Here is an 18,896-nt window from a genome sequence, read left to right on the forward strand (position 1 = left end):
ATGGTCATTTACTATAATCTATTGTGTATCTATTCCACTGATCCACCACTCTGTTTCTTATCTAATATCTGATTGTTTTAATGATTACTGCTTTATAATACAGTTTGAGATCTGTTATGGCTAAGCGACTTTCTTTTCTCATTTTTTTCATTGATTCCCTTGATATTTTTTGACGTTTTCTTCTTCCATGTGAATGTTGTTATTATTTTTTTTAAACTGTAAAATTTTTTTTGGTAGTTTGATTGGTATGTCACTAAGTAGATGCATTTAGGTAGAAGTGTCATTTAAATTATATTATACGATTACATTATTATATAGTTAATTCTTGACTGGTCTCCCTTCCTCCCCACTCTGCTCTAGAGAAGACCACCATTTGATACAGCTATATATGTAGCTGTATATATGTAAATATATACAATATGTATATGTAATATGTGTAATATATATGTATATATATTATATATATGTAAAGTGGTACACTTCTATTTATCAGTTCTTTCTCTGGAGCTAGATAGACTCTTCCTTCATAGATCCTTTTAGTTGTTTGGAACAGTTAAAATATTTAGAGTTGTTCTTCAAACTGTATACAACATTCTCTTGGTTCTGCTTATTTCATTCTTTATTGTTTCATACAAATCTTAACATATTTTTCTAAAATCAACTGGCATTCAGTTCCATTGGTTTTGTGAGGAAGAGAGCCATCTGTACCCAGAGAGAGGACTGTGAGAACTGACTGTGGATAGTATTTTCACTTTTTTTGTTGTTGTTTGCTTGCATTTTGTTTTCTTAATGATTTTCTTCTTTTTTGATCTGATTTTTCTTGTGCAGCATGATAATTGTGGAAATATGTACAGAAAAATTGCACATATTTAATATATATTGAATTACTTGCTGTCTAGGGAAGAGAGTAGGAAGAAGGAAGGGAAAAAATTTGGAACACAAGATTTTGCAAGGGTTGAATGTTGAAAATTATCCATACATATGTTTTGAAAATGAAAAGCTTTAATAAAAAAAAAAGCAAATAAAAAGAAACAAAAAAATAAAACTAACTGGTATTTCTTATAGCACAGTAGTATTCCATCACAGTTATATATCAAAACTTGTTTAGCCATTCCACAGTTATGGATCTTCCCTCGGTTTCCAGTTCTTTATGATTACAAAGAGAGCTGTTATATTTATTTTAGAAAATATGGATTCTTTTTCTTTTTCTCCTGATCACCTTAGGAAGTGGATCCAATCCTAATAGTGATATTGTGGGATGAGAGAGTATATACAATTTATAATAAGTTTTGGGGCCTAATTCCAGATTTTTCTCCAGAATGGTTGAATCAATTCACAATTCCACCAACAGTGTACTAGTGTCCCAATTTTTCTATATCACCTTTATCTGTTAAGATAATAATCTGTTTTGTTACTGATATGAACACCTATGGCAATAGTGATACTTGTGATATATTACTGTAATCTTGCTTGTTTAAAATTGTATCAATATTCAAAAGGAAAATTAGAATATAGTTTTCTTTTTCTGTTTTTGCTGTTCCTGGTTTAGGTAGCAATACCATATTTGTGTCAAAAAAGGAATTAGATAGGAACTCTTTTTATTTTCCAAATAGTTTATATAGTATTGGGATTATTTGTGAATCCATTTGGCCCTGGACATTTGTTCCAAAGGAGTTCATTGATGGCTTGTTCAAGTTCTTTTTCTTTGATGGGGTTAAATATCTATTTCCTCTTCTGTTATTGTGGACAGTTTACAGTTTTTGTAAATATTCATCTATTTCACTGAGGTTCTAAGATTTATTGGCATATGATTGAACAAAATGACTCTTAATAATTGGTTTAATTTCTTTCCTCATTGGTGGTGATGAATTCGCCACTTTCATTTTTGATACTGGTAATTTCGTTTTCTTGTTTCCTTTTTTTAAAAATCAAATTAACCAGTGCTTTTTCTATTTTATTGTTCCTTCCTTTCTCCCTTCCCAATAAAACTAGCCTCTAGGTTTATTTATTGGTTCTATGTTTTTTTTTTTTTTTTGTCAATTTTTTTTTTTCTTTTCAGTTTTTCGTTTAGTATCTCTTTTTTGATTTTTCATGATCTCCAATTTGGTGTTTAATTTAGGGATTTTTAATTTGTTCTTTTTCTAGTTTGTTTTTTTAAGTTGCCCAATTCATTGATCTGCTTTTTATTTTATTGAGTTAACATTTAGAGATAAAAATGTTCCTTTAAATGCTATTTTTGTGGCATCCCACAAATTTTGGAATGTTCTCATTGTTGTAATTCTCTTAAATGAAATTGTTTCTGAAATTTATTCTTTGGCTCACTTATCCTTTAGGATTAAATAATTTCATTCCCAATTAATTTTAATTTATCTTTCTACTATACCTTATTGATGTAATTTTTATTGCATTGTGATCTGAAAGGGATGTATTTAATGTTTCATATTTTGCATCTGGTTGTGAGGCTTATTTCCTAATACATGGCCAGCTTTTGTGTAGGTCCTATGTATTACTGAGAAAAAAATATTTTACTTTCTGTTCTCATTCATTTTTCTCAAGAGGTCTATCATATCTAATTTTTAAAAAATTCTATTTACCTCCTTAACTTATTTCTTGGTTAGATTAATCTAGCTTTGAGAGGAAAAAGTTGTGACTCCCCACTAGTATAATTTTGTTGTCTATTATTTCCTTATTTACTTATGTAACTTCTTTTAAAATATAGCTGCTATATCATTTGGTACATATATGTTTGCCATTGTTATTACTTTATTTCCTGTGGTATCTTTTAGTAAAATATAATTTCCTTCCTTATCTCTCTGATAGAGATCTATTTTTGCTTTTATTTTGTCTGAGCTCATGATTGCTATCCTTGCTTTATTCTATTTCAGTTGAAGATAATAGAGTCTGGTCTAACCCCTTACTTTTATTTCCAGTGTGTCTTTGTGCTTTTTTTGTAAACAGTGTATTATAGGATTCTGAACTTTAATCTATTCTGATATCCACTTTCATAATGAGTGAATTATGAGTGAATTCATACCATTAGCATTTACATTTATGATAACTATATGTATATTTCCCTCTATCCTATCTTTCTTGTATTTATTCTTCTACCTCACCTTTTACCCTGTCCCTCTTACAAATGTTTTACTTGTGACAACCAGCCTCCCTCAGTCTGCTATCTCTCCCTTCTATCACCCCCCCCCCCCACTTCTCTTCTCCCTATCCTTTTTTACTTCCCTATAGGGTAAAGTAGATTTCTGTATTCCACTCCATACACACACACACACACACACACACACACACACACATTCCCTTTTTGAACCAGTTCTTATTACAGTTAGGCTCAATTATTGTCTACCACTCCTCCACATTTGCCTCCACTGTAATAGCTCTTTTGTTCCTCTTTTATGTGAGGCAATTTACATCAGTCCATCTTTTCCTTCTTCTCCCAGTGCAAATCTTTTTCTCATCCTTTAATTTTTTTTTGTCATCTCTGTAGTCAACTCATACTCAACTCTCTATGTATACTCCTAATTGCCCCAATAGTGATAAAGTTCTTTAGAGTTACAAGTATCATCTTCCCTTGTAGGAATTGTTCATTATTCTTTTGTGCATTGTGAAAATACAATAAAATTTTTTAAAAGACTTTTATAACTATAAAATTGTATAAATATACGCTATTACAAAGTTCTGTATATATAATCTAATCCTACTTGCTTAAAGTTAAATTTCTTTTCAACTCCTGCTGAATCTTTTGGTTGCATGAAAATGATTTATTTATTTCTGTCCACCCACAGATACTCTTTCTTACCTCTATGGTTTGGCTAAAACCATTCTGTCCACTTTTAACACTCAGCTGAGTATTACTGGACTCTTTTTCTATCTGCCTATCAAGACCTAGCCATTTTTCAAAACCTAGTTCAAATTCCATCTTTGATGTAAAACTTTCCAGTTCAATTCAAGAAATAGTTATTAAGCTCCTCATATGTTAGGGTTCTGCAAAGATTATAATTTTCTTTTTAAAGATAATTTGGCCAACTAATCATATACTGCCTTATGACACCGTATATAATTGCCTTAAATTATTTACCTTCTTTTTTATGTATGTCTTGACTTTCTTAATTAGATTATAAACTAGTTGAAGGCAGAAGTCATGTCTTATGTGTCTGAATTTCATTCCTTGTTCTTCCTCTTTTGCCTAAAATATATATATATCAGGAATAGGAAATAAGAAATATACATAAACATGATAAAAATGATCAAGAGTAGAGTTTATTAGGAAAAAATTAGGGGAAGTAATCATTGATCTCAGACAAAGTCAGATTGAAAATATTCAAGAGAAAAATCCATATTATATGTCAACCACATTTATGTTGTTTTAGGTGCATGTATCACTCTATATATGTGTGTGTATATATATGTAGATGTATGTACATATGTGCGTGTGTGTTTATATACATATACATACACCCACATTTTATATATAGTGTGTGTGAGTGTGTGTATATACATAAATATATCTGTGCTTAACTGTAGCCTGCTTGGGGAATGTAGGGGGAAGAAAAGAGGGAAAAAAAGAAAAGTAAAATAAGTAAAGTAAAAAGTGCATAGCAGAAGACAAAAGAAAACATACAAGGAAGCAAAGAAAAGATAGACAGTTATGAATACAATGTCTTCTATTTTATATAAGCTTTCATAAAATGGAAATTTATTGTTACATATTTTGAATCTTCTCTCATGTTCTGCTGGGAGATTTTTTGTTTTCTTTTTTCTATTTTGTTTTTTTCTCATTGATTTTGCATTAAATTTTCAACAAATAAATACATTTAAAAAATAATGTCCAGAGGTGAATAACTAGGGTGATGAGAAGCCTCAAAACCATGCCATTAGAAGATTGCTTGAAGAAACTAAGGATATTTAGCTTCAAAAAGAGAAGACTTAAGAGAGGTATACAAAATGTGTTCAAGTATTTGAATCTTGGTCATATGAAAACTGAATTAAACTTGTTTTTCTTGACTTCAGAGGTCAGAAGTAGGTACAATAGTAGAAATTTCAGAGAGGCAAATTTAGGTTGAGTATAAAGAAAATTTGCATGTTTGTTAGAGCAGTCTTAATGTAAAATAGTCTTACTTAGGAAGTATTCCATGCTACTTTCCTTCCCCCCTCCTAGAAGTTTTCAAACAAAATGGCCAGTTGTGACATGTATTGTAGAAAAGATTCTTAAATATAAATTGTTTTAGAAAATTCCTAAGATCCCTTCAAGCTCTCTTAGTTGATGTGATTTTTACCTAAGTACCTTGCACTTTTATATGCTCAGAAATATAGTGATTAGTTTTGCTTTGGGCTGTTTTTTTTTAAAGTTTAATTTGAATTTGAATTAAATTAAATTTTAATTTCATCAGCTATTTGGAACAAGGTAGGATATATACTTAGAAACTAATGTTTCCCTTAATAACATTGACCTCATAGAATACATTTGACAAGTGAGAAATGAAAATATTCTAACCTTGGATATATCAGCTTGAAATTAGCCTAAGTTCAGATGGAAATGTTATGATTGTTTTAAACTTGAGAATAGGGATAATTAAGGAGAATTGTGGGAAATCGTCTTTATGTTTGTATATATTATCAGAAACTTAATGATTTTTGCCTTTTGTTTTCATGATCACCATAAATTAAAGTCAAAAGGGACACACTAAGCCAGCATATAATGTCTTAATGTAGAAAACAAAGCCAGTGTGATTTGGCATTAATACATATAATGTTGAAATATCTAATATTTGAAGATATTTCATGTGATAGAAAGTTCATTCCATTGAGAAATATGAAAATCAGGTCACCATAGCCAACTCACCCTTTCTCAATTCAGTCAACAGGCCAGTTGTGGAAACCATTCTAAACACTTCTCAATTTTGTCAAATGGTGTGGATAAATAAACTCCTAAAAGTACAGAATGTACTGGGATTGCCCATGTCTTTGATTTCTAAATTTTATTCTTTGCTCTGAAACAGGTCGTGGTGGCAGAGTTGGAACCCATGGAGGTACCTTGTCATCATACATAGTGAAAAACATTGCTCTGGATAAGACTGATGATAGCAACCCCCGGGAAGCCATTTTACGGCATGCAAAGGAAGCTGAGGATAACCCATACTGGGTTGCTCCAGCATATTCCAAGTAAGGACTGATTTGCTGTTGTTTTTGTTTTTAAAAACAAGTTAGAATGAGTTTGCCATATGTAAATAGATTTTTGGAGGGATCAATGTTCCCCTTTTCTTTATCATATTATGCTTTAGGAAAGGTACCCATAACCGTTATCTACATCTTGACCATATATTTATTAGCATCAGGAGATGCTAAAACTGCTTTGTTTGAGTGAAAGGGGGAATATAATGTGTAAGAAGACTGGAAGGATGGATAGGGGTGTGTGATTATGAAAGGTTTTGAATGCCCAACACAGGATTTTATGATCCTGAAAGTGAAAGGAAGCACTGTAGTTTATAGAGTAGGTGAGGTTCAGACCTACATTTTATTTTATTTTTTTTATTTTTGCATTTAAATCAGTGTTTTATTCATAACACTCCACACTTAGTGCTTAAATATTTAATATGAGCAAATGACTATTTCATTTGGCAATTATGGATAGAAATATTCTTTCACAGGAGACCCCCAAATGGAAAATGAGGGTATATATCATGAGCAAATTTATTAGAAAATGTTTTATCCATGTCCTTACCTAAGAAGCAATGTTCCAAATGGTTAAACTATTTTATTGAATGGCTTGTTTTTTTTTAAATTTATGAAAGCTTTTTATTTACAAAACATATGCATGGTTAATTTTTTAATTCAATACATGTTAAATATGTTAAAATATATGTTAAATCCAATATATGTATACATATTTATACAGTTATCTTGCTGTACAAGAAAAATCAGATCAAGAAGGAAAAAACCTGAGAAAGAAAACAAAATGTAAGCAAACATCAGCAGAAAGAGTGAAAATGCTGTATTGTGGTCTACACTCAGTTCCCACAGTCCTCTCTCTGGATGTATATGGCTCTCTTCATCACTGAACAATTGGAATTGGTTTGAATCATCTCATTGTTGAAGAGAGCCATCAGACCTACATTTTAGAAGGAACACTTTAACTGTTGAGTGGAGAATCAAAATACAGAGAGGCTTTAAGCAGGCAGACCAACCAGCAGGCTCTTGGAATAGGTGGTAAGGTGATGATGATGGTGTTATGGTGGTAGCAGTGTTGTGAAGAGAAGAGGCCATTTTCAAGAGTTGTTACAATAGTAAAAATGGACAGACCAGGGTGGAGGACTTAAGGATGACACCTAGCTTTTAAGCCTGGGTGATTAAGTGGATAATGGTACCCTCAACACTAATAAGGGAAGTTAGGAAGAAGAAAGATTCTTTTGGGAAAAGATAATGAGTTCAGTTCTAGATATGATGAGTTTAAGATAGCTATGAAACATCTAATTTGAGATGTTCAATAGATAGAGATGTGAGCCTCAACATAAGAAGATCAACAGAGAGGTTAAGGCTGGATGAATGGATTTAAGAATCATCAGCAAAAAGATGATCTTTGGATCCATAGGAACTTCTGAAATTGTCATTTGGAATAATATGGAAGGAAAAGAAGATAGAACCCGTGGGATATCCACAGTTAGCAATGTGACCTGGCTGCAGATCTAGTAAAGTAGACTAAAGAAGAGCAGTCAGACAAGTAGAAGAAATAGGGGGAAATGGTGACCTCAAAACCTAGAGAGATGAGAGTATTAAGAAAAGATCATGATTGGCAGAATCAAAGGTTACAGAGAAGACAAGAAAGATGAGGATTGAAACAAAACTATTAGTTTGGGGTATTACGAGATTGTTAATTTTTGAGATATCTGTTTCAGTTGAATCAAGATTTCTTAAGTAAAACTGTTCAGTTCTTAAGAAGAGTGAAAGGGAAGGAAGTAGACTACTATAGACAGCCTTCTCAAAGCATTCAAAAACAAAAAAAGGGAGAGATACATGGGAAGATAAAGAGGATAGGTGGATCAAGTAAGGGTTTCTTGATGTTGGGAGATAATGGATATTTAGAAACAATAAGGAAGCAGCTAGTAGACAAAGAGAGAAAAAAGTTAAGAGAAAGTGGGGATGTCAGAGGGAGCCATCTGCTAGAGATGGGATGGAATGGAATGGGACCAGTAGTGTATATTTAGAGAGTTTCACCTTGGTAAGGAGGGCTATCTCTTCATTTGAAACACAGATGAAAGAGAAGAATGGTGGAAGACGTTTGATGCTATGAGACTGCATAAAGGAGAATAGTGTGAAATAAGGTTTTAAAAATTGGAGCCAGATTGTGGGGGAGCTTTCAATATCTGGCTGAGGGATTTGTATCATGTCCTACAGGATGTAGAGAATCATTGAAAGTCCAAGCAGAAAAATAGCATTTTCAATGCTATGCATTAAAAATATTACTTTGGTAGTTATATAAACAATAATTTTTAGAGGGGATTAGTAGAGAGACTGGTTAGGAAACTATTACAACATTCTAGGTAAGAGGTGATACAGGTCCGAATCAAGATAGGAATTTCATGAGTGGAAAGAAGGAGAGAAGGAGAGCGAAAAAAAGACAAGGGAGTCAAGAGAAAAAGAGACATAGAGAGAGGTCAAGAGTGGGATGTGGGTAGTAAATAATGAGTAATAAAAAAGAAAAAACTGAAGGTGGTTTTAAGCCTTAATAATTGGAAGGATATTGGTATTGAACATTTCCAGTAGCATAGAGTTCTATGCTACTCTACTCCATTAGAGTCCTGGACAAGCTTAGTATCATCCTCAACTCTTCACTCTCACCCCCCACCTCTAATATGTTGCCAAGATATGTCATCTCCTCTACTCAGTAAACTCCAGTGGCTCCTGATCACTTCCAGAATCAGAGACCAGGTTTTCAGAGCCTGTTTGATATTCAGAGCCCTTCATGACCACACAACTATACCCACTTTTTTAGTATTCTTCAACTTTACACCCTTTCCTTGATCCAGTGATACTGGCTTCCTGGCGATTCCTCAAACACAATACTGCATTTCCTAAGTGAGAGCATTTTTGTTGGCTGTTCCCCTGCCTGGAATGCTCTTCATCATCATCTCTGCCTCTTGGTTTTCTTAGCTTCCTTCAAGTAGAACCTTTTACAAAGCCTTTTCCAAGCCTCCTTAATTCTAGTGCTTTTCCTATCGATTATTTCCAATTTATGCTGCATATAACTTATTTGTACATAGTTGTTTGCATCTGAAGTCCTGAGAACAGGGATTGTCTTTTACTTTTTTTTGTATTCCCAGCAGTAGTACAGTGACTGCCATATAATAGGTCCTTGATAAATGTTTTTTGGCATTCTGAGTAGTCCTGAAGCTCAGGAAAATAATTTGTGCTATATTATACCATCATCATCATTATCAAGGCTTTATTAAATTGTGTTAAATACTGTTAAGCACTGGGGCTACAAAGAAAAGCAAAAATATAATCCCTTCCTTGGGAATAGTAGTTACTTCCAACCATCTCTTCCCCACCAAGAGGCAAGTGAGAAGATATTTTATTCCAGAAATGAAGATAATGTGCACATATATAGACTCATTTTTTTTTTAGTTCAAATCTGGCCTCAGGCATTTACTAACTTGTATGATCCTGGGTATGTCACTTAGCCGTGTTTGCTTCAATGTCCCCATCTCTCGTAGAAAAAGAAATGACAGGGCTGGTTCAATATTAGGAAAACTATTAGCATAACTGACTACATCAATAACCAAATTAACAAAAACCATATGATCATCTCAATAGATGCAGAAAAAGCAGTTGATAAAATCCAATATCCATTCCTAATAAAAACACTTGAGAGGATAGGAATAAATGGACTTTTCCTTAAAGTAGTCAGGAGCATATACTTAAAACCATCAGTAAGCATCATATACAATGGGGAAAAACTGGAACCTTTCCCAGTGAAATCTGGAATGAAGCAAGGTTGCCCACTATCACCATTGTTATTCAATATTATATTAGAAACGCTAGCCTCAGCAATAAGAATCGAGAAAGAGATTAAAGGAATTAGAGTAGGTAATGAGGAAACCAAACTATCACTCTTTGTAGATGATATGATGGTATACTTAGAGAACCCCAGAGATTCTACTAAAAAGCTATTAGAAATAATTCATAACTTTAGCAAAGTTACAGGATCCAAAATAAATCCCCATAAATCCTCAGCATTTTTATACCTCACCAACAAAATCCAACAGCAAGAGATATAAAGAGAAATTCCATTCAAAATAATTAAAATTAGCATAAAATATTTGGGAATATTTTCGATAGCATAAAATATTTGGGAATCTATCTACCAAAGGAAAGTCAGGAATTATGTGAGCAAAATTACAAAAAACTTTCCACACAAATAAAGTCAGATTTAAATAATTGGAAAAATATTAAGTGCTCTTGGATAGGCTGAGCGAATATAATAAAGATGACAATACTCCCTAAACTAATCTATTTATTTAGTGCTATATCAATCAGACTCCCAAGAAAATATTTTAATGATCTAGACAAAATAACAACAACATTCATATGGAAGAACAAAAGGTCGAGAATCTCAAGGGAATTAATAAAAAAAAAAATCAAATGAAAGTGGCCTAGCTGTACCTCATTTAAAACTATATTATAAAGCAGCAGTCACCAAAAGCATTTGGTATTGGCTAAGAAACAGATTAGTTGATCAGTGGAATACGTTAGGTTCACAAGACAAAATAGTCGACAATAGCAATCTAATGTTTGACAAACCCAAAGATCCTAACTTTTGGGATAAGAATTCATTATTTGACAAAAACTGCTGGGAAAACTGGAAATTAGTATGACAGAAATTAGGCATGGACCCGCACTTAACATGGTATACCAAGATAAGATCAAAATGGATCCATGATTTAGGCATAAAGAATGAGATTATAAATAAATTAGAGGAACATAGGATAGTTTATTTCTCAGACTTGTGGAGGAAGAAGAAATTTGTGACTAAAGATGAACTAGAAATCATTATTGAATAGAAAATTTTGATTCTTTCAAAATAAAAAGCCTCTGTACAAACAAAACTATTGTAAACAAGATTAGAAAGGAAGCAACAAACTGGGAAAACATTTTCATAGTTAAAGGTTCTGATAAAGGCTTCATTTCCCAAATATATATAGAGAATTGACTCTAATTTATAAAAAATCAAGCCATTCTCCAATTGATAAATGGTCAAAGGATATGAACAATTTTCAGATGATGAAATTGAAATTATTTCCACTCATATGAAAGTGTTCCAAATCACTATTGATCATAGGATATACTGCTACATATTTAACATATATAGGACTGCTTGCCATCTGGGGGAAGGAATGGAGGGAGGGAGGGGAAAAGTTGGAACAGAAGCGAGTACAAGGGATAATGTTGTAAAAAATTACCCTGGCATGGGTTCTGTCAATAAAAAGTTATTATAAAATTAAAAAAAAATCACTATTGATCAGAGAAATGCAAATTAAGACAACTCTGAGATACCACTACACACCTGTCAGATTGGCTAAGATGACAGGAAAAAATAATGATGAATGTTGGATGGGATGTGGGAAAACTGGAACACTAATGCATTGTTGGTGTGGTGAACAAATCCAACCATTCTGGAGAGCAATCTGGAATTATGCCCCAAAAGTTTTCAAACTGTGCATATCCTTTGATCCAGCAGTGCTACTACTGGGTTTATACTCCAAAGAGATACTAAAGAAGGGAAAGGGACCTGTATGTGCCAAAATGTTTGTGGCAGTCCTGTTTGTAATGGCTAGAAACTGGAAAATGAATGGATGCCCATCAATTGGAGAATGGTTGGGTAAATTGTGGTATATGAATATTATGGAATATTATTGTTCTGTAAGGAATGACCAACAGGATGAATACAGAGAAGCTTGGAGAGACTTACATGAACTGATGCTAAGTGAAATGAGCAGAACCAGGAGATCATTATATACTTCAACAGTGATACTGTATGAGGATGTATTCTCATGGAAGTGGATTTCTTCAACAAAGAGAAGATCTAATTCAGTTCCAATTGATCAATGATGGACAAAAGCAACTACACCCAAAGAAAGAATGCTGGGAAATGAATGCAAACTATTTGCATTTTTGTTTTTCTTCCCGGGTTATTTTTACCTTCTGAATCCAATTCTTCCTGTGCAACAAGAGAACTGTTTGGTTCTGCACACATATATTGTATCTAGGATATACTGTGACATATTTAACATGTATAGGACTGCTTGCCATCTGGGGGAGGGAATGGAGGGAGGGAGGGGAAAAGTCAGAACAGAAATGAGTCCAAGGGATAATGATGTAAAAAATTACCCAGGCATGGGTTCTGTCAATAAAAAGTTATGATTATTTAAAAAAAAAAAAAAAGAAAGAAAATTTCTTAAAATAAAGTGGGGGGGGGGGGAAAGAGAGAAAGAAATGACAAACCACTCCAGTATCTTTGCTAAGAAAACCCCAAATGGGGTCATAAAGAGGTGAACACAACTGAAACAACTGAACAACAACAAAACACAATTTAACATTTTGAGTAAAATTAAAAAACATTTTGTTAGTTCAAGAAAAGATTTTTCCCATAATAGATATGTAATATTTATCAAATGATAAATTGAATGTTTTATAATGCAGACTATTTAATAATGGTTTCAACTTGTCTAATGCTTTTAACTTTCCTTCAAATTATCTCATTTTATCCTTACAACTATGAGTGAGGTAGATAGAGCAAATATTATGATTCTCTGTTGAGAAAACTAAGATTCAGACATTGAAATGACTTGTCTTTAGTCACACAGCCACTTAGTGACAAGGTAGAAACCTTAATCCAACATATTATATTGTGTTTTATATATTGTAGTAGTAATAATAGCTTTTATAGATCAAATTGCTTCAAGAAATCTGTGATCTCATTCTTGTTGACATACTTTCTAGCAGTGAAACATACAACCTATCTATTCTTTCTCATCCTATCGTATTTATCCATGTCAGTCCATAATGGTTATCATCAGCATACTGGAGGATACCTTCTCTAGTCCTCCTTTGCTGAGAGTACATAGGCTTTCCACCAGTTATCCTTCACTCTTGCCTTATGATGAGATTTCTCCAGGGCCTTCTTTATACCACTTCTGACATTCAACTCCTCATTTATAACAGGTCATAATCTGCTTACTTTTAATCTTTTAATGTCTTCTGGTTCTTTTGGCCTATTTGGCCCTGCTCTGATTATACTTCCCTTTCTTAATAGTTTCACCCTTGTTGACCACTTCAGCTATACACCATTAAATATTTATTCCTGAATCACTTAATCTTTTGTCTTCTCACCAGTCACACCTTGCCAAATCTCAACCATGAATTATTTACACCACCCACCTTCTGCTTGGATGCTGTTGAATGCTCATGAAGAAAGCTCTGCAACTATGCCAACTGGATACAATTTTATCCAATTCAACAAATGCTTGTTAAAAACTTACAGGCATTTACAAAGCAGCTGTGTGGAGTTTAGAGAAGAAAAGAGATTATGTAGGAAGCCTTTTCAATAAAGTGCAGATGAGGAGTGATGAGGACCTTATCTAAGTGGCCTTGTGAATAGAAAAGGACTGAACTGAGATATATGTGGATATGAAATTTAGGAGACTGAGTGCTTATGAGGAGTGAGAAAGAGAGAAGAGTCTAGGATGTCCCTGACGTTGGGTACTTGTGTGATTGGAAAAATAGTAACTTCAACAGAAATAAGAAAGTTAGGAAAAGGGAATGTTCGGAGGGGTAAGGAATGGGACAGAGAAAATGATCTCTGTCTTTGGATGTAGTTTGAGTTTTATTTGGATATAGTTGTAGTTTTATTGAGTTGAGAGTGCCTCTAGAATATCTAATTGCAGATATCCATTAGGCAATCAGTGATTCAGAACTGAATTTTAGGAGAAAGACTGGAATAGTCGAACTAGTTAGATCTGATAAGATTATCCAAGATAGAGAAGAGGTAAAAGGTCACAAGATAAATCCTTGGTTCACTACAAATTTAATCTTAACTAAACCTTTATAACCACATGACGATTCCTTTGTTGTCTTCATTACAAATGTTCCCTCCTCAAACTTCTATACTTCCCCCTTTTCGTTTTCTTCTCCTTCTCTCCCTCCTATCTTCTCTCACCTTACCCTCAGCAAAGGACTTCACTTTCTACTTCACTGAAAAAAATATAGAGGCTTTTTGTTGTGAATCCCTTCTTTCTTTTCTTCCACACTCCATTCCGTTCTTTATTCTCTCTCATTTTTTTCCTTCTCTGTTTTTGTCTCTGTAAAGAGGTCAGCCTTTCCTAGCCTCTAGGATAAAGAAAACAAACTTCACTTTTTGATATTTAAAGATATCTTAATATCTTAATAAGATAATCTGTCTCCAACCTGTTTATCTAAACTTATTTCATGTTGCTTACTCTTAATATGCGGTACATTCTAGCAAAACTGGCCCACAAAATTTGTTTTTTTCCATATTCTTCCATCTCCCACTCTGTGCTTTTGTCTCTTGACAGTCATCTTGAAATGATCTCCTTTCTTACACCTTGGACTTTTGGAATCCCTGTAACTTTTCAAGGGTTAATTTGATTGCTACTTCTTGAAAGAGATCTTTTCTGATTCCTCCAATTTCTAATGCTCTCATTTATGTTATTATGATATTACTTTGTATTTATTTTGTCTATATGTTTTGTTCTTATTTGTCTATTAACATACTAATTCTCTGTGATAGAGTCTAAGTTCTTTGGGTGGCAGTGATTATTTTGTTTTTGTTTCTGTGTCTCAGTGTCATGAAATAAAGGCTTGATAAATATTTGTTATATTTAATTGAATTTATTTAACCATAAGATTTTGAGTTTAGGGGACTGCAATGGGTAATGCCATTGAGAAAAATTGGAAACTAAGAGAATGGATGGGTTTTAGAAGAAGATGATGAGTTCTCTTTGGTTCATGGAGAGTTTAAGATGTTGGCAGGTCATGTGTCTGTTCATGGTGCTAAGCATATATCGCTATATGCTTTTTCATTTTGCTTCAGAGTCCCTGAATCTATCTCCTAAAATTTATTGAGCTCCTCTTCCTAAACTCAAAGCAATGTACACAACACAGTCACCAGTTAGCCAGCCTTACTCGGCTCTTTCTCTTCTATTCACCTGCTAGGGTATACAGTTTACTGCCAAGTGGCAAAGTGTTTGAAGGGAAGCTAGTATTTAAAAGGATCTTTTTTAAAGGTCACTGTAATTGAGAATGTGTGCTTGGTTGTTTTTCTTCACTGCAATTGACTCTGCTAATGGTGATGAAATGTAGCTTTAATAGGGACTGCTTTTTCATTTAAAAAAACAACAACATAATTATGTTTTATATGACTATGCATGCCTAAATGTGGTACTTGCTTTAACACTGTTAAATTCCCTAATGCTAATAACTCAGCCAGCATGTTTAGGCCCTTTAATTTCATTGATTGAATATTAGATTTCATTCCTCACATTGACAATGTAATAGCCATGAAAGTTTTAAAACACAGCAGGATCACAGAAGGCTCTCATTCAACCACACATGGGCAGATTTAGTTACAGTTTCTTGTTAAAAGATGTTGCTAGAGGGAGAAAAAAAAGGAGCTGGCTGAGGAGTGGGCAGGATGTAGGTCCAGAATGCTATTAGCTTACACACCAGACAGGGATAGATGTGTGTGGGAGTTTGGAAGATTGCCAACAGCCTGCCAAGCTTGACAGCTCTGTCAGTAGATGGTGTGTCTTCTTGCCAAATACACTGCCATTATTGCTTGTTCAGTAAATTTAATTTTCAATATGCATATCATTTCTGACACAGGATCTGTAAATATGTATGTATGAAAATATTATTATTACTTCAGAGCACTTCATGTAAAGCCACATTGGATAGGTAAGGGCAAGATTTAAATACATATTGTGTATGTGTATGTAAAACATACACAATGGAGAAAGAAGATAATTGCTTTAGCTATGCTGGTAATGCATAGGGTATTCCTTTACTATGTGTCTTAAAAAAAAAAATACTCCAAGCATAGGCATTATTTCATTGGTAGCCTATTCATTTTAAGAAAATCCAAATTTAACAAAAGTTTGTTAGTTAGACTAAAGAATTCACCACAGGTTTTCTTCAAATAATAACCCATACCCTCTCTTCCCTCCTCTGGTCTTCAGGATATTTTACATATAACTCACTAAAAATCAGAACTGAACAAATAGAAATGACTGATTCATTGAGACATCAAGAATCAGTCAAGCAAAACCAAAAAATGAAAGATTGGGAAAAAATGTCAAATATTTACTTGGAAAAACAACAGACCTGGAAAATAGATCTAGGAGAGATAACTGAAGGATCATTGGATTACCCAAAATTATAATGAAAAAAGAGCCTAGATACTATTTTACAGGAAATCATCAAGGAGAACTGCCCAGAAGTAATAGAACCGGAAGGGAAAATAGGCGTTGAAAGAATTCATCGAACACCTTCTGAAAAAGACCCTAAAATAAAGACTCCGAGGAATATTGTGGCCAAACTTCAGAATTTTCAGACTAAAGAAAAAATTTTACAAGCAGCCAGGAAAAAACAGTTCAAATACCGAAGTGCCACAATAAGGGTCTTGCAAGATCTGGCTGCCTCAACATTAAAGGATCGAAGGGCTTGGAATCAGATATTCCGAAAGGCAAAAGAGCTTGGAATGCAGCCAAGAATAAACTACCCAGCTAAGCTGAGTATTTTTTTCCGTGAAGAAGATTAATGAAATAGAGGAATTCCATTTGTTTCTAAGGAAAAAATCAGACCTAAATAAAAAATTTGATCTCCAACAACAGGACTCAAGAGAAGTAGAAAAAGGTAAAAGGAACTCTTGAGAACTGTATTTCTGTTGTGGATATACATAAAAACCATGTATATAATTTGATTTTATCAATATAACATAAAAAAGGGAAGTAGAAATGGGGAAAAGGGGAGATAAAAAGGGAAACTACATGCGATGATGAGGCAAAGGAAACTTATTATATATGAGGGCACTTAGAGAGGGGGAGGAACATTGTGTGGATCCTACTCTCATCAGAGTTGGCTCAAAGAGTTAATAATTGACATATTTCTTTTACAGAGATTCTTCTCTCACTTCATTAAAAAGTGGGAGAGGAAAAGGGAGAAGGAAAAAGAGTAATAAGGGAAGGGTACAAGAAAGGGGAAGGGATTCAAAGGGAGGAGGGAGGGATACTAAAGAGGGAGAGCTGCGTGACGTAAGTGGGACCAATAAGTTTAATACTAGTGAAGAAGGGAAGGAGGGCAAGAAAAAGAAAAGTATAATCTGGTGATATTAGGATGGCAGGAAATACAGAATTAGTAATTTTAACTATAAATGTGAATGGGATAAACTCTCCCATAAAGAGAAGGCGGATAGCAGACTGGATCAAAAGTCAGAACCCTACAATCTGTTGTTTACAGGAAACACATTTAAAACAGGGAGATACATACAGAGTAAAGGTAAAAGGCTGGAACAGAATCTATTATGCTTCAGGTAAAGTCAAAAAAGCAGGGGTAGCCATCCTTATCTCAGATCAAGCAAAAGCAAAGATTGATCTAATTAAAGAGATAAGGAAGGAAACTATATCTTGCTAAAGGGTACTATAGACAATGAAGCAATATCAGTATTAAACATATATGCACCAAGTGGTATAGCATCTTACTTCCTAAAGGAGAAGTTAAGAGAGTTGCGAGAAGAAATAGACAGCAAAACTATAATAGTGGGAGATCTCAATCTTGCACTCTCAGATTTAGATAAATCAAATCACAACACAAATAAGAAAGAAATTAAAGAGGTAAATGGAATATTAGAAAAATTAAATATGATAAATCTCTGAAGAAAACTGAATAGTGACAGAAAGGAGTATACTTTCTTCTCAGCAGTTCATGGAACCTATACAAAAATTGACTATATTTTAGGACATAAACACCGCAAAATTAAATGCAGGAAGGCAGAAACAGTAAATGCTTTCTTTTCAGATCACAATGCAATAAAAACTACATTCAACAAAAAGTTAGGCGTAAATAGACCAAAAAGTAATTGGAAACTAAATAATCTCATCTTAAAGAATGATTGGGTGAAACAGCAAATTATAGGCACAATTAATAATTTCACTCAAGATAATGACAATGGTGAGACATCATACCAAAATTTATGGGATGCAGCCAAAGCAGTAATAAGGGAAATTTTATATCCTTAGAGGCTTACTTGAATAAAATAGGGAAAGAGAAGATCAATGAATTGGGCCTGCAACTTAAAAAGCTAGAAAAAGACCAAATTAAAAACCCCCAATCAATTACTAAACTTGAAATTCTAAAATTAAAAGGAGAAATTAATAATATAGAAAGTAAAAAATCTATTGAACTAATAAATAAAACTAAGAGTTGGTTTTATGAAAAAACCAATAAAATTGATAAACCTTTGGTAAATCTGATTAGAAAAAGGAGAGAAGGAAATCAAATTAGTAGTCTTAAAAATGAAAAGGGAGAACTTTCCACCAATGAAGAGGAAATTAAAGAAATAATAAGGGGTTACTTTGCCCAACTTTATGCCAATAAAATTTGGTAACCTAAGCGAAATGGATGACTACCTCCAAAAATATCGACTTCCCAGATTATTAGAGGAGGAAGTAAATTGCTTAAATAGTCCCATTTCAGAAAAAGAAATAGAACAAGCTATTAATCAACTCTCTAAAAAAAAATCCCCAGGACCAGATGGATTTACATGTGAATTCTACCAAACATGCAAAGAACAAATAGCCCCAATGCTTTGTAAACTA

General features: G+C 33.4%; 1 protein-coding gene across 2 annotated transcripts in view; it reads left to right on the forward strand.

Annotated features, from left to right (window-relative positions):
• Nucleotides 1-18,896, forward strand: part of WDR70 (WD repeat domain 70) — a 382,013-nt gene that overhangs the window by 294,002 nt on the left and 69,115 nt on the right. For both annotated transcript variants that reach the window (XM_051990074.1, XM_051990064.1), the window contains exon 17: nt 6,009-6,171. In XM_051990074.1, coding sequence (XP_051846034.1) covers nt 6,009-6,171 — 163 coding nt within the window. The remainder of the gene's footprint in view (nt 1-6,008; nt 6,172-18,896) is intronic.

The sequence above is a fragment of the Antechinus flavipes genome, chromosome 1 (genome assembly GCF_016432865.1).
Source record: "Antechinus flavipes isolate AdamAnt ecotype Samford, QLD, Australia chromosome 1, AdamAnt_v2, whole genome shotgun sequence".
NCBI lineage: Eukaryota > Metazoa > Chordata > Mammalia > Dasyuromorphia > Dasyuridae > Antechinus > Antechinus flavipes.